This window comes from Ahaetulla prasina, chromosome 17, assembly GCF_028640845.1.
Source record: "Ahaetulla prasina isolate Xishuangbanna chromosome 17, ASM2864084v1, whole genome shotgun sequence".
Taxonomy (NCBI): domain Eukaryota; kingdom Metazoa; phylum Chordata; class Lepidosauria; order Squamata; family Colubridae; genus Ahaetulla; species Ahaetulla prasina.
This window is the reverse complement of record NC_080555.1, coordinates 10,438,375-10,453,568: the sequence shown is the minus strand read 5'-3', so window position 1 is coordinate 10,453,568 and position 15,194 is coordinate 10,438,375. Positions and strand designations below refer to the sequence as shown.

Below are 15,194 nucleotides of genomic sequence, written 5' to 3'. Positions count from 1 at the left end.
CCCCACAGTTTCCCCCTGTTGTGTATGGCAGACGGGCATCTGGCAAAGCATTGGCAATCCCGACATTATTTGTGGCACTGAAACAAGTGACTTATGACCATTTTTCTCACTTATGACCGTTGCAGACTTATCCCCATTTTTCAGTTACGACCTTTGCAGTGTCCCTGTAATCATGTGATCAGAATTCAGATGCTTGGCAACTGGTTCATATTTATGACGGTTGCAGCATCCCAAGGTCGTCAGATCCCCTTTTGCGACCTTTCGACAAGCAATGTCGATGGGGAAGCCAGATTCACTCAACAACCGGGTTACTAATTTATCAACTGCTGTGATTCACTTAACAATGGTGACAAAAAAAGGTGGTAAAATGGGGCAAAACACACTTAACAAATGTCTCATTTAACAACATAAATTTTGGGCTCAGTTATGGTTGTAAGTCGAGGATTACCTGTACCAACCTAACAACTGCAGTGATTCATTTTGATCATGTGATGATCAATGGTCCTAAATGTGAAAAATGGCCACAAAGTCGTTTTTTTCAGTGCTGTTGTAACTTTGAACAGGCACTATAGGAATGGTTGCAAGTCGAGGACTACCTGCACATGCTTTTAAAGAAAAGTATAAATTATTATTTCTCCTTTCTCTGAGTTTTAAGAATAGGTGGTGCAATTTCCTTAAAAATCTACCACGCTACTTACTATCGGCTGCTCAGACCAGGGGTTAAATGCTATTGGTTTGGGCTGGTTTGCCCGAATCGGTAGTAAAAAATGCTACAGGTTCACTGAACCAGTAGTAAAAAAATGTTAAAAAAAAAAAAAGTTCCGACGATCAGCTGAGTGACGCACGATCTTTGGAACTTCTTTTTTTTTTTTTACTTTTAAAGCATTTTTTTACTTCCTATTCGTCTGAACTGGTAATTAATGCCTTAAAAAGGTGAAAAAAAGGTTCCCAAGATCACAGCTGTGGTGCGTAATTTTGGGAACCTTTTTAAAAACTTTTTAAAAGCATTTCTTACTACTAGTTCGGGCGAATACGTAGTAAAAAATGCTTTTAAAAAGTAAAAAAAAAAGAGGTTCCAATGATTGTGCAGCACAGCTGGGATGGTCAGAAGCTTTTTTTAAAAATTTTTAAAAAATTTTTATTTAAATTTTTAAATAAACCTATTTAAATTTTTAAATTTAATCTGTTGATCTGAAAAGTCAGTAAAAACAATTCGATTTTTGCCCCCTCCTCCCCACTGGGGTTTTATTTATTAAATTTTGAGAGGAGAAATCAGAATCATTTTATGATTAAATGTTGCTGTTCCTTTGTCAACAAAGGAGCTATCTTGGGCTTCCATTTGTTTTTTGAAATGGCAGCAAGGGAGATTGGGAGAAACTCTGAGTCTCAAGACACAAAGGAAAAATAATATTTCTGAAACACCAAGAAAACACCTCCTTCCCAGCTTTGTGGCATTATAGAGAAAATTGGGGCAAAAAGGGCTTGGTAGGAAAGAACTCTGCGCATGCCCTGAGGAGCAGCAGATTAGAGGACTTCGTGTCATCTTCCACAAAATGTTCTTTAAAAAGACATAAGATGTGATAACCTGTTCCTGACAGGGGAGGCTTTATTTGGGGGATTTGTTATTTTTACTTAGCAAATCTAGGGTTACCCATTTCAAAACACTATCGGAAATACTTTAATTAATTAATTGATTGATTGATTGATTGATTGAATTTCTATACCGCCCTTCTCCCAAAGGACTCAGGGCGGTTCACAGCCAAAGTAAAGACAGTTAGTATAATTTTTAAGACCAGTTTAAAAGGAAATGTCCTGGTGAAAAAAAAAAAGGAAAGAAAAAGGGCAGAGCTAACTCAGTTTCCCTGGCCGTTCAGGGCAAAATCCATGAGTTAATTTGAAGTACGGGAATAGAGAAGCTGCAGCAGGCCAGAAATAGTCTGGCAGCCATTTTGAGGCAGCTCCTTCCTTCTCCACCATTTTTGTGAGGTGGGCCTGCATGAGTGACAGGCCTCTTGTTCAATCAGAGGAAGCGGGAGTAGTCAGGCCACCGCCAGCCAGCCAATCCCGGGGAGGGGCGGGGAGATTTTGGCAGTTGGTGATTATTTTTTTCACCTCAGTAGTCTCAGTCTTGTCTGAGGAGGTTGTGGGAAGATCCCTGACTGGCTTCCAGGCCTATTTTATTTCTGTTTTCTAATTATCTAGAGGTTCCATTCCACTTTGTGCACTCGCTTACCTTCCTCTTTTAATGCCCTGGAGTCAGTCTTGAGTCTGGCGGACTTCTCCATCCTGAGGCTGAGAGAGAGAGAGAGAGAGGGACTAGGCCAAAGTCCTCTAGCTGGATTTTGTGTCTAAATTGGGGTGGAAGTCTGCTTTCCCTGCTCCTGCTCTAAAACCCTCAATCCCAAAACAGTAAAATAGGACAAAAATGGCTACCCTTCTCTTCCACTTTTAGCTGGATCTTGGCAGGCGGCGGCAGATTTAAGAGCTACCTAAAGAGTCAGCTTTTATATGGGAGGTTGGCGACATAAAGTTTTAATTTAGAGCATGTTGGCCCTTGAGGACTGTTTTTGGACAAGCCAAGGAGGAAAATGAGTTTACTAATCTTCCTAAGTGGTGGCAAATGTCCCTAGAAATTTCTCCTACTGCCAGCAAGAAAGTCTTTCAAACAGTGATTTCTCCAGACATTTATATTCCTGAAGGATTGTTGGAGCTAAGCAGCCACCATGAGAAAAGAGTTGGCAAAACAGCTCAGTTCAAACTGGATCTGACCGAGAAGGAGGCTCGGCAGAAGCACCTCACTGAGGACTAGGAGCATAGGCTTTCCAAACAGAAGGAAGATCTGCAGGAGTGCAAGGAGGCTGAGCAGCTGAGATGGTCAGCCAGTTCCAGGCCATGATGCAGTCCCACTGGAACAAAGCCTTCCTCCTCTTCGCCACCAGTGGTGCTTCCCTCCAGCCTTCACCCAAAGCTCCACACCAGGAGGCTGAAGCAGACCCCAAGTCGGAATTTCTGCTCCCCTCCGACCCCCACAAAAAGACCCCGAAGGGAGAGACTCTCTGCAGCAACACAAATGTTCATTGCATGTATCCGGCCCAGTTTGAAGACCTCTGATTTAGTGCAATATAAAAAATGCAAATAATTTTTCTGTGGACCACCCAAATTTTCTCGCGGACCACCAGTGGTCCACGGACCACTGGTTGGTGACCACTGGATTAGAGCATACACGGAGCGTACCTAACTCAACTTGTGATATTCGTTGCTGCTGAGAGAAGCTCCATTGTGACCCAATGCTCTATCTGCATAGGTAAAGCCTCCAGGCTAATTGGCAAGCCTCAAACTTCAAAATGTGAATTCTGCCTGTTTGCTGTAACATAATGAGAAGATAACAAACTCTGGGCTAATATGCCAGAAAATGTATTCCTTTCCCCATCTTAGGTCTATTTTTAGAGCGCTGAGAAAGTCATGAGCTCTGCATAAAACCACAGATATGAAATTATAGCAATGACAATCTATGCAAGCAGTGGGTAGACTATAAGAAGAACGAAACGTTTTTTGCCAGTGCGCCTGCTTTTTTCTCCTTGCCTTGCTGTTCAAGGGGTGGAGGTGGAGGTAGTTGGAGATTAAGGACGTTCATTCAGTCTTTGCTTTGATCAAAAGAAAAGAAAAACTGATTATCAGTCGCCTCGTGCTCAGCGTTTCATTGGCTTTATCAGATTCTCAGCAGCACCCAAAAACCTAACAATTTATTAAAGGTTTTCTGGATTTCAGAGAACACCCTAATCAAAGGGTTCATCCAATTAGCCAAAATGGGAAAAGCTCTAAATCCTCCTTTCTAGAAGAGATTCGGAGGGCTTGCCTGTTGACTTTCTGTATTATCCCTACGGGCTCCGGTTACAAGGAATTAAAATGGGGTGGTTTTGGCCCGGAGGGGGCTGAACATCACAGGACTAGCAAAGCCCCCTCTGAATATCCAAAAATGTCTGAATATCCAAAAATGGAATATCCACGTCTGAATATCCAAAAATGGAGTGGTGGTGGGGAGTGTTAGTAGCAAGCTTTGATAAAACATGAAACGTGCTTTTAAACATGAAAGAACCCGTGGTGGAAGGAAGAGGACACTGGAGTTTCTGCCTTAAATTTTGCCTAAAATTTAAGCTTATCCTGACATAAAATGCTGGTCTCTGAAGAGTCAGTAATGGCGATTCTACATTGGTCCTATATTAGCTTTTGGGAGGAGTAATAGGAATTTTCCAAGGAGGGGGAAATGTTCCTTGGTCAAAAAAAGGAGTCATCTTGTGCTTCCATTTATTTATTTATTTTGGGCGAAAATGGCAGCAAGAGAGGCTGGGGCAAAAAAAAGTCTGAAGACAGAAAGGAAAATAATATTTCTGACACAACAAGAACATCCTCTTAGCCTCTGCATTTAAAGAGAAATAGAATAGAATAGAATAGAATTTTATTGGCCAAGTGTGATTGGACACACAAGGAATTTGTCTTGGTGCAGATGCTCTCAGTGTACATAAAAGAAAAGATACGTTGGATTCATTATTTTTACTTAGCAAATCTGTGGTTAACCCATTCAAATACTGTTAGAACTATTTAAATATCCTGGTGAAAAAAAAGCACTGGTAATTTGAGGTAGAGGGCTGCTTCTTTTTTTTTTTCATTTTCTCATGGCTCTGGAGCCACCACCTGTCTGGAGAAGACTTGGTGGGATCCCAAAAAGGGAAGACAACCTGCAAAAGGCCAGAAGCCCAGCAGCCATTTTGAGGGGAAAACAGCTCCTCCTCCTCCTTCACCATTTCTGAAGTTGCATGAGCGACAGGCTCCTTGCTCAATCAGAGGAAGCGAAGTAGTCAGGCCACTGCCAGCCAGCCAATCCCAGGGAGGGGTGGGGAGATCTTGGCAGTTGGTGATTTTTCACTTCAGAACTCTTCTTAGTAGTCTCAGGGTTGTCTGGGGTGGTTGTGGGAAGGTGGCCTGACTGGCTTCCAGGCTTATTTTTTTTTTCCAATCAATCAATCAATTTATTATTACAGTCTTAGACCAGAGACCAGAAGAAAGTATATATACACTTAAAAATTCTAGTATAAAATGATAAATAACAACTGAAATCTATAATAAAATCCAGTCTCTCAATTATACATGGTCTGACTATACAATAATTGCAGTCCCTAAACGGTGTGGCCCATTGTAGGTTCAGCGCTAAAAGGGAAATGACAAAGCAGTGCAAAGGGTGTCTTCACCATAGCGATGTTATATAAATTTCTGTTTCTTTTCTCTTTTTTTTGTATATGTTTTATTTGCAGTTTTCCTTTTAAAAACCAATATATTTTGTGGACAGTGTAATGACTGGGTCTATGCATTTTTACACAGTGCTAACAATAGTTGTTAATAATAATTGTTAGTTGTTAATAATAATTGTTAGTTGTTAATAATAATGAAAGGGACGCGGTGGCTCAGTGGCTAAGATGCTGAGCTTCTCTATCAAAAGGTCGGCAGTTCAGTGGTTCGAATCCCTGGTGCCGCCTAACGGGGTGAGCTCCCGTTACTTGTCCCAGCTTTGGCCAACCTAGCAGTTCGAAAGCACGTCAAAAAAAATGCCAGTAGAAAAACAGGGACCACCTTTGGTGGGAAGGTAACAGCGTTCCCTGCGCCTTTGGTGTTGAGTCATGCCGGCCACATGACCCTGGAGACGTCTTCGGACAGCGCTGGCTCTTCGGCTTTGAAACGGAGATGAGCACCGCCCCCTAGAGTCAGGAACAACTAGCACATATGGGCAAGGGGAACCTTTACCTTTTTAACAATAATAATACAATTACATATACATGGTTTTTGTCTTCCAACTTCTAACCTTAATAAACTCATAATTATAAAATATTCTTTTATACATCAATGTGTGTATACTATTTTCCCAATTTATACTCCCCCCGCTCACTTATTGGGGTTCTTCCATATTCATCTCTATCTTTAAACAGTACCAGTCTCTCTTAATGATCTTTATCGCTTTCTCTAATGATCTATTTAAACATCAATTACATGTGATACAATGTGTTTATTGACCCCATTAGATCAGCAATATTTTAATATTTTAAATATTACTCAAATTCCATCAAATTCCTGATATCTCAGTTTTCTGTAGACACCAATATAACCATTTATTAATAAAAAAATCGGTCCCAGAGTTACCGTATGTCTCTAAATCCCCTGAATTTGTAATCCTTAAAGCTATAAATTCCAAAATATTTTGCTCACTATTAATAATACATTTAAATATACCTAATCACAATCTTCCACCTCCTAACCTTAGTATGTTTATGAGTATAGTAAATTCTACTATATATCTATATATGTGTTACTATTTTCCCAAATTATATTTCTATTTCTACTAATTTTTAATATCCCAGTATTGCAAAATATTGTATCTCTATCTGTCATCTCTCAGCCTTTTTTGAATTACATTATTTTTTGATTTTGGTTTGTCTCCTCCACCACTCCTTCTGATTTCTCATCTATCTTCTGAATATTTTGTTCATCTTTTCCTACCATTTCCTACACTCACTTCTTTATCTTTAAAAATTCCCATCATCTCCTTGTGAGAGTCTTCTACTTTCATGTCTTTATCTTTAAATATTCCCATCAACTTCTTATAATTCTTTGTTCTATTTCTTCATAAAATTTTATTATCTCCTGCTGAGTCATTTTGTAACAAGTTAATATACCTCTGAAATTCCAATATCTAAAAGACTCCAGAAAAAAATCAATTCTTAATAGTTTGGTCAATCTCAAGATTATTCCTCCAAATCCCCTAACTTTCTACTCTTCAAATGCTGTAAGTTTGCGTTTTTCAGTCTTTATATTTTCCAATTCCCACCTTCCCAATTATCCAAATTTTAAAGTCTTGTCTATCTTTTCTTCTTCTTATTTTATCTGCCTGTTCACCGTCCTGAGTCCTTCGGGAGAAGGGCGGTATACAAATTAAAATATTATTATTATTATTATTATTATTATTATTATTATTATTATTATTATTATTATTATTATTATTCTGTTATTTTTCTTCTTTTGCTTCATAAAATGATCTGTCACGTGATGTTGATGCTCCAAGTCCAATTTAGCCCACCGGATTTCTTCAGATTTTTATTTCCGTTTCTGAATTAGCTAGAGCAGTGCTTTTCAATCTTAAGGTATCAAAAACCTGATGACCCCCCAAAAGTGAAAAAAGTACACCCACTTACCACACTTTTGATGGGAAACTTGTGTCTTTTTCTCTGACATTAATCTTTACACTTGTGTATGGAGACTGTTTAACTGAATCCATCTGAAGAAAATTCCTTAGTTTTTATACACGTCAATGAAGAAAATTCCTTCTTGCGCAAATGTGTGGAACCATATGGCAGTAATGCTACGATAGCTTTCCCCCCTACTTCAGGGTATAAGTTTTGCAACTTGGCTCCGGAACTCAGTCTGTATTTTTTTCCATTAAAAAGTTCCTTCAAATTGTAGTCTGATGTCAGTTCCAGAAGTGCTTCTTTCTCTTGAAAGGAAACATTGAAGAGTTCCCAGCCTTGTCTATAATGACCGGCAATGCAACCCTAAGAATTCCAATATCACATCCTCTTGACACAAATGGAAAAATACAACGCAAATTTGGTGTGCAATTTTTCTCAGTGATTTTTGATGACAGTTTCTATGTCTTCAGTGTCAGCAACAGTATTTTAGTTCAATAAAGTCGTGGCATATTGTGAATTGGTTGTAAGTGAGAGCCGGTCATGTCACTGTTTTCAGTGCCTTTGTAACTTTGAATGGTCATTAAATGAATTTTTATTTATTTATTTAATTAATTAATTAAACTTTTATACCGCCCTTCTCCCAAAGGACTCAGGGCGGTGTACAGCCTGCATTAAAACAATTTATATACACACTAAAATAACAGTTAAAAAACTTATTCCAAAAAGGCCGAAATTAAAACCGTCCAATTGACCATATAAAATACTCAATAAAATACAATTAAAATTTAAAATTTAAGAATTTAAAAAATTTAGCATTTAAAAAAAATCAGGCCAGTCCCGCTTGGATAAATAAATAAGTTTTCAGTTCCCGGCGAAAGGTCCGAATGTCAGGCAATTGGCATAAACTGGGGGGAAGTTCGTTCCAGAAAATGAATGATTTGTAAGTTGACTCCCTGCAAACTAATCGATTACAAATGTAATGGTCTATGACAAACCTGCTTTAAGAATGCAATGGCAGACCAAAGTACGTTTAATAGGCCTCAAAATCCTGTAAGAAGCTACAACTGTTAGATTGGAACCACGTAACTTTGCTTGCTCCTAAACCCAGGCCCAGCTAAACCCAAACCCTAACCCTAACTTACGACTGGTGAGTTAGCCAATGTGTCAGGTTCTGATGAACCTACCTGGAAGGATACTTACGATGCAGATTCAATTTAACTGGAGTCAAAATGAGCAAGAGAGGATGTGCAGCATGGGATATGTTACTGCCTAAGCTATCCAGTTTTTCTTTTTGGGGATCTTTATTCATGACTCTGCACATTGAGATTGGACGCAACCATAGATCTGTGCTAAACCGCCATCCTTAACTGTACAAGGACTAACGGTTCTGTCTTGACAAGATACTTGGCCATTCATATGAATCTGTTTGCCTGGCCCAGCTGCTCACCGGAGACTGGGAGGGAGGGTGAATCCCACCACTGAAGCTGGCCCTTCTCCCACCAGCCCGGAAGTCCTGGCTGCTTTGCCGGCAGCAGCTCTTCTTTCTAAGCCAGTGGCAGCCCTTCTCTCACCGGCCCGGAAACCCTGGTTGCTTTGCCGGCAGCAGGGCTTCTTTGTAAGCTGGTGGCAGTCCTTCTCCCGCTGGCCCGGGAGCACATGGCTGCATCATCACCCCTCAGTCAGCCAGCCCTCCTCCGCACCCTTTGGCCTTATCTTCAGCAGCAGCAGTGCGATGAGAAGGGCTGTTGAACCATTGCAGAAGTATGGGTGGAGTGGACGCTCGGCCAATGGCGGGCAAGGCGAGGCTGAATCCCACCACTCTGCGGGCTGAATACTTTGCGTTGGTGGGCTGTATCCGGTCCATGGGCCATAGTTTGAGGAACCCTGCTTTAGAGCCTCTGAGCTCCTCTCCCAGGCAGTTCGTTTTTAACAGAAAGGTCTCTCAACTAGGTTGGCATGCAACCTAGAGGGGGGAAGCCACAGAGTCTGGGTGCAAAAACCATGGAGAGTGGGAGGGCTTCTGGACTCCTTTTATCCCTCAAAGTCCTTGCTTTGTTGGTGGGGAGGGGCTTCCCATGTGCTTAGTTCCAACTTCTTTTGTAATTGTGTTTCCTTAATGATTGGGTTCCTTCCTGGCATGCTTGCTTGATTTACCTTTAGGTAGTTGTAGCTTAGGCCTCGTCTCACCCTCCTCCTCTTCTCAAGCAGGACACTGTGCACCGGTGATTCCCAACCTGTGCATTGAGAATGATACAAATTTGAGCGGAGCAAGGAGAAATTCAGGCAAGCGCCACATTTGGTGCTGGCGAGTCTTCCGTACAAGCCCCCATGTTTGTCCGTGGGAAACCCCAGCGCTCTCCCAACACTTGGCAGGAAGCCATACGATCCATCCACAGGTGGCGGTTTGCAAAAGAGGGATGGGTTTATACCCCGATCCGCTGGCAGTCGGGAGACTTCAGGCCTCTTGTGGCCCTTGCAAGGCTTTGGGGGAGTTGACCCCCTTGCATGCAAAGGGGCACAGCTCTGGGACAGCTTCTCCAAACCTTTTCCTTGCTTCTCCCACCCTTCTCTCTCTCGGCTTCTCTCAGCCACTGTTCGGCGCAAGCAACCAGGATAACTCCGTAAAGAAACCGGAGCAGTTGCTTTGATGCTGATAAGCTCTTTTTCCAAGGATCTCGCCAGATGGGCTGCATTCCTACATTATCTGGCAGGTAATTTGCTAGTCCAGCCGGAGAGACTTCAGGCTTTGGTGCCGCCTTACTCCTCCCTCTCCGTTAGCCGGGAGTCTCCTCCATGGCCATGGCCTGTCTGAAAGCCTCTTTGGCCTCAAATGCTGCACTGGACCCGAATCTTTGCTGGGCTCTTTCCACCTGCTGGGCTGGTGTTGGCTCTGCAAAGCTTTCAGCTTCTCATCTGCTTCCTTTTTGCACCCGGAATGGGGGCCGGGCTCGGCTCTCCCACCCCTGAGGCACCTATGCTCTACTTAACGAACACGTCAGGGAGAATAGAAGGTGGAGGTCCTTAAGCCAGGCAATCTCACTTAATGATTGTCACAACACAGTCGTGACGATTATTAAGGGGGCAGTGCTCTGACCCAGCTCGCCAAACATGACAAACCCTCTGACGTGAACACAAAAGATTCCTTTATTAGGAATGCCGGCAAAAAGTTTTATCTCGCAGGCTAACAGGTCCTTCCGGCTGGAAGATGAATAGTTGTCATCCATTTGTGACATGAGATGTCATGAGATGACCTATTCATCTCCACCCCCTGCCTATTATCCCCAGAGCTAGGGTGGTGCTTCGCTCCGTCTGAAGGACCGGCCCACAGATTTCCACTGCTTTCATCTCTTCCGCTCCTCTTCTCCGCAGCCGCGCATCAGGCACTGGACCCAGCTGCTCCTCCTCTTCCTTATCAGCCACCTCCAGACCGGGAGGGGGGCTGTTGGCTCTCCATCTGAGGGCTAACGGACGGCCCAGACTCCGCTTCTGTCTCTCTGACAGCTCCATTCCCTCTTCCTCCTCAAAACTCTCAGCTTGCCTTGATGCTGATTCTGACTCCCACGCCTCCTCCTCCTCCTCCTCCTCCGAGTCAGGCCACAACAGGAAGTCTCCCTTAGGGCCATAGGTCAAAGTCTACTTGTACTTGCTATGGTGTGTTTATGGACAAGGAGCGTCAAGCCCCTTTTCAGCCCGTGGTTCCCTGTGTGGCGTCACTAAGATCATCAAGACTTCATAGCATCCTCAAGAAGCCAATTTGGAATTGTTTGTGCAGAATCTTGATTTGCATCAGCCCAAAAGACAGATGTCAGCGTTGCGTTGAGGTTCCTCTCTCTCCTGGATGTCATTTTAGATGAAAGAACTCCGGTTTGTAAGAACATCAACTGCTCTCAGTAGTTCCTCTTCTGGGGGCACATCTTCATTTCCTCTCCACATTTGTGAAGCCCTCCTGTTACAGGATCAGCAGACCACTCCCTAGCTATAAAACACAAATAGCCCCTTCAACCTCCTGACGCTCTACCAAACAGGCCACTTGGAAAGACTTTGGAAACTGAATGTCTCCGTGCATCCAGACGCGATACACATTCCAGGGACGTGGAATTAAGACGAGTCCTGCTAAGAAGCTGAGAAGGACTCTCCCGCATTAAAAAAAAAAAAAGATGACTGTAAAATTTATCCCTCCGCTGGTTTGGAAGATGTTGCAGATGGCGAAACTCATGAACATGTTGGGCCAATGCTCTCACAATGCAACAGAAGGGCATTGCATCCTGAGCTAAAAGAAAATCTCTTGGCAGCACAGTGAAGTCTGCGGTGAATTTCACACAGCGGGCATATGTGTTATCTAGATGACAGCTGGGCAGATAATACGCTCTCCAGATGCCCGTCTGTATTTTGCCATCCTGATTTTCCACGTACCATGTTCTCTAATGTTCGGTGGCTCTGGAAGTAAAACACATAAGTCGTCCCAGCACTCTAAGCAAAGAAGCGGATAAGTGGGTCCCATTAATCCAGACTGAATCTTTAATTGGTTTATTGGCCGGGCAAATTGACTCTGGATTCCTGAAATCAAGACAGTGTGTATTTATACTGTGATATAGACATTTGCATGTCAATACATGGATAACCTAGAGGCGTAAAAAACTTTCGCCGTTGATACCATTAAGAGAAAAAATTGCCTTCCATTTGGGTTCCCTCGCAATATAAATGTACGTTTATTAATATGCTAATTGTTGACATCAGGAGAATTGGTATTCCTTCTGCAGTCAAGGACTGAGGCTGGGAACTTCTCTCTGGCTGCTTCCAAGCTCTTAATAGCCACAAATAGGATCTCAAGGAAGAAAAGTTGGGTAGCAGAGGTGGTAACACATCCCATGCTACACATTTCCTCTTGCTCATGTGACACCCCCCCAATGAAGTATGCCTTTGAATGTGGCAGCCAACCCTGGTGACGATGACTCTATGCGGTTACCAAACAGCCATATCCACATTTCGTTCCATTTGGAGGCTGGTGGAGAAGGCCCCGACATTGCAAGTTTTCTCCCAGGTATTGAGCGGCTACTTGTGGGGAAATGCAGCACAGAAGAAGGAAGAGGAGGAGGGAAAGGCAACAAGGCAGGGGAGGGGTGAGAACTGAAGAAACAGATACCCTGAGCTCCCCCTGTCCTTTCTCTTTCCTTCCCTCGCCAGCCCGTTGGGCCAATGGACCCATTTGTGGTAGAGAAGAGGTTTTTTTTTCTTAGGTTGCTCAGGAAAAGGAATTTGCAAAGCCACGGGAAAACTTATAGGAGCTGAAAGAAAGTGTGCAAGGGGTTAGGCTCGTTGCGCCAGTGAAGCCACTCACAACGAATAAGTTTTTTCTTAGGTTGCTCAGAAAAAGGGATTTGCAAAGCCGCGGGAAAACCTCCATGCAGGAGCACAGTCCTTGCTGCCTATGATGGCTTTCTGAGTCAAATGTTGGGGGGAGGTTAATTCATGAGCACTGGACTTGCTGGCCATGGAAGTTTGGGCGGTACGGTTCTTCTGGGCAATGGCTTTTGAAGTTGAAGGATGGATGGTGGGCAACGGTAGACGGGATAAATTGAGGCCAGCTGGACGTCAGGGGCCTCGCATAAAGGCACGTCCCAAAGATCCGGTGGGGATGAGCGAGCGAGAGAGGGCATCAGAAGACGTATCATTCAGGGCTCTTCCCTTGGGCATGGCTGAGCTCCTTTGCTCTGCTTCACTCGGCGGCTCCACCCATCGCATTGGCTCCACGCTGCTCATTTCCATCTGGTTCAACCTCTCTCAGTGACTCTACCGACTCGTTGCAGTTAGCAGCCAGATACCTCCACTTGGCATCTTCATCCCATTCTGCCATCCTCTTTGCTCGCCCCCTTAGTGTTTGGGTGAGCGAAGTCCTAGGGAAAGTATAATATTCCAAAAATACTCACCGTCTCCTGGTTATTGGTCCAAAGTCACGAACTTGCCTTTTCTAAACAATATTCCAAAAATACTCACTGCCTCCAAGTCATTGGCCCAAAGTCCTACTTCTGGTTGCAGTACTTCTGGTTGGGCTAGAACTCACCTACTGCCGGTTGGTTCAGGAGAATTGGTTCTTTACAATTAATAATTGAGGCTGGGAACTTCTCTCTGGCTGCTTCCAAGCTCTTAATAGCCACAAATAGGATCCCAAGGAAGAAAAGTTGGGTAGCAGAGGTGGTAACACATCCCATGCTACACATTTCCTCTTGCTCATGTGACCCCCCCACCCCATGAAGTATGCCTTTGAATGTGGCAGAGAACCCTGGTGATGATGACTCTATGCGGTTACCAAACAGCCACATCCACATTTCGTTCCATTTGGAGGCTGGTGGAGAAGGCCCCGACATCCTGAGCGCCTCCTGTCCTTTCTCTTTCTTTCCCTCGCCAGCCCGTTGCGCCGGTGGACCCCTTCGCAGTAGAGAAGAGTTGTTTTTTTTCCAGAACAGATGAAGGAAGAGGAGGAGGGAAAAGCGGCAAGGCAGGGGAGGGATGAGAACTGAAGAAACAGATATCCTTAGCGGCTCCCGTCCTTTCTCTTTCCTTCCCTCGCCAGCCTGTTTTGCGCCGGTGGACCCATTCGCGGTAGAGAAGAGTTTTTTTTCTTAGGTTGCACAGGAAAAGGAATTTGCAAAGCCACGGGAAAACTTCCAGGGTAGGGTGACAAGAGTAGTTGGGGGAAGATGCAGGAGCATAGTGCTTGCTGTCTATGATGGCTTTCTGAGTCAAACGTTGGCGGGAGTGTGGGGAGGCCCAAAGTCAATAGGACCCGGTTGTCCACTCACTCTTCTGCCCCACTACATATGCAGCTCGACATGCAGCTAAACCCACCTATCCTCCAATAAAACAGACCTTGTGCATAGATCGGAATGCAAAGAGCAGTGGAAAATAACATACAATGAGAACCAAATACAAGATAGACAGTCTTGAGTTACTGCTGAACATAACAGTGAATAAATACAAGCAATTTAAATCCCACCAGCGATGCTCTGTGTGGGATGTGGGTTTGTCCTTGGATATGTTATTTTCCACTGCTCTTAATGTGCCACACATTAAGTTGGCTGCTTCTTTGTGCTCCTGCCTTCTCCCAATGCTAAAGGAAATGAACTCTGGCTTCCCAGTGTGCACCTGGTTTGAAAGTGGGGGCTGATGGGTAAAATGGGTTGGGTCAGCTTCAAACAATATACTTGGTATTTGTCCCTCCGGCAGCTAGATGGGGGTACAACAGTATATAAAGATTGTACATTGGGGCATATTTGTGGGGCTAGAGAGCAACAACATTATATAAAGATCTTATGTTGGGGCATCTGGCTGTTGTCCCAAAGTCACAAACCTGGCTTTCCTGTACAATATTCCAAAAATACTCACCGTCTCCTGGTTATTGGTCCAAAGTCACGAACCTGCCTTTTCTATACAATATTCCAAAAATACTCGCTGCCTCCAGGTCATTGGCCCAAAGTCCTACTTCTGTTTGCAGTACCTAAAGCTGGGCTAGAACTCACCTATTGCCGGTTGCTTCAGGAGAATTGCTATTCCTTTTGCAATTAAAAGATTGAGGCTGGGAATTTCTCTCTGGCTGAGTCCAAGCTCTTAATAGCCACAAATAGGATCCCAAGGAAGAAAAGTTGGGTTGCAGAGGTGGTCACACATCCCATGATGTACATTTCCTCTTGCTCATTTGACCCCCGTTTGAAGGATGCCTTGAAAAATGGCAGCCATCCTGGTCATGATGACTCTATGCGGTTACCAAACAGCCACATCCACATATTGTTCCATTTGGAGGCTGGTGGAGAAGGCCCCGACATTGCAAGAGTTTCCCACAAGACTACTTGTGGGGAAATGCAGCACAGATGAGCATGGCTGAGCTGCTTTGCTCTGCTTCACTCGGCGGCTCCATCCATCACATTGGTTCCACGCTGCTCATTTCCATCTGGTTCAACCTCCCTC

The 15,194-nt window shown here is 43.8% G+C and overlaps 1 protein-coding gene across 2 annotated transcripts in view; it reads right to left on the bottom strand.

Annotated features, from left to right (window-relative positions):
- Positions 1–15,194, bottom strand: part of TMEM79 (transmembrane protein 79) — a 49,687-nt gene that overhangs the window by 14,770 nt on the left and 19,723 nt on the right. The window contains exon 4 of one of the 2 annotated variants that reach the window (XM_058160680.1): positions 5,626–5,750. The exons of the other annotated variant lie outside the window; for it this stretch is intronic. Coding sequence (XP_058016663.1) covers positions 5,626–5,750 — 125 coding nt within the window. The remainder of the gene's footprint in view (positions 1–5,625; positions 5,751–15,194) is intronic. 2 annotated transcript variants of the gene reach the window in all.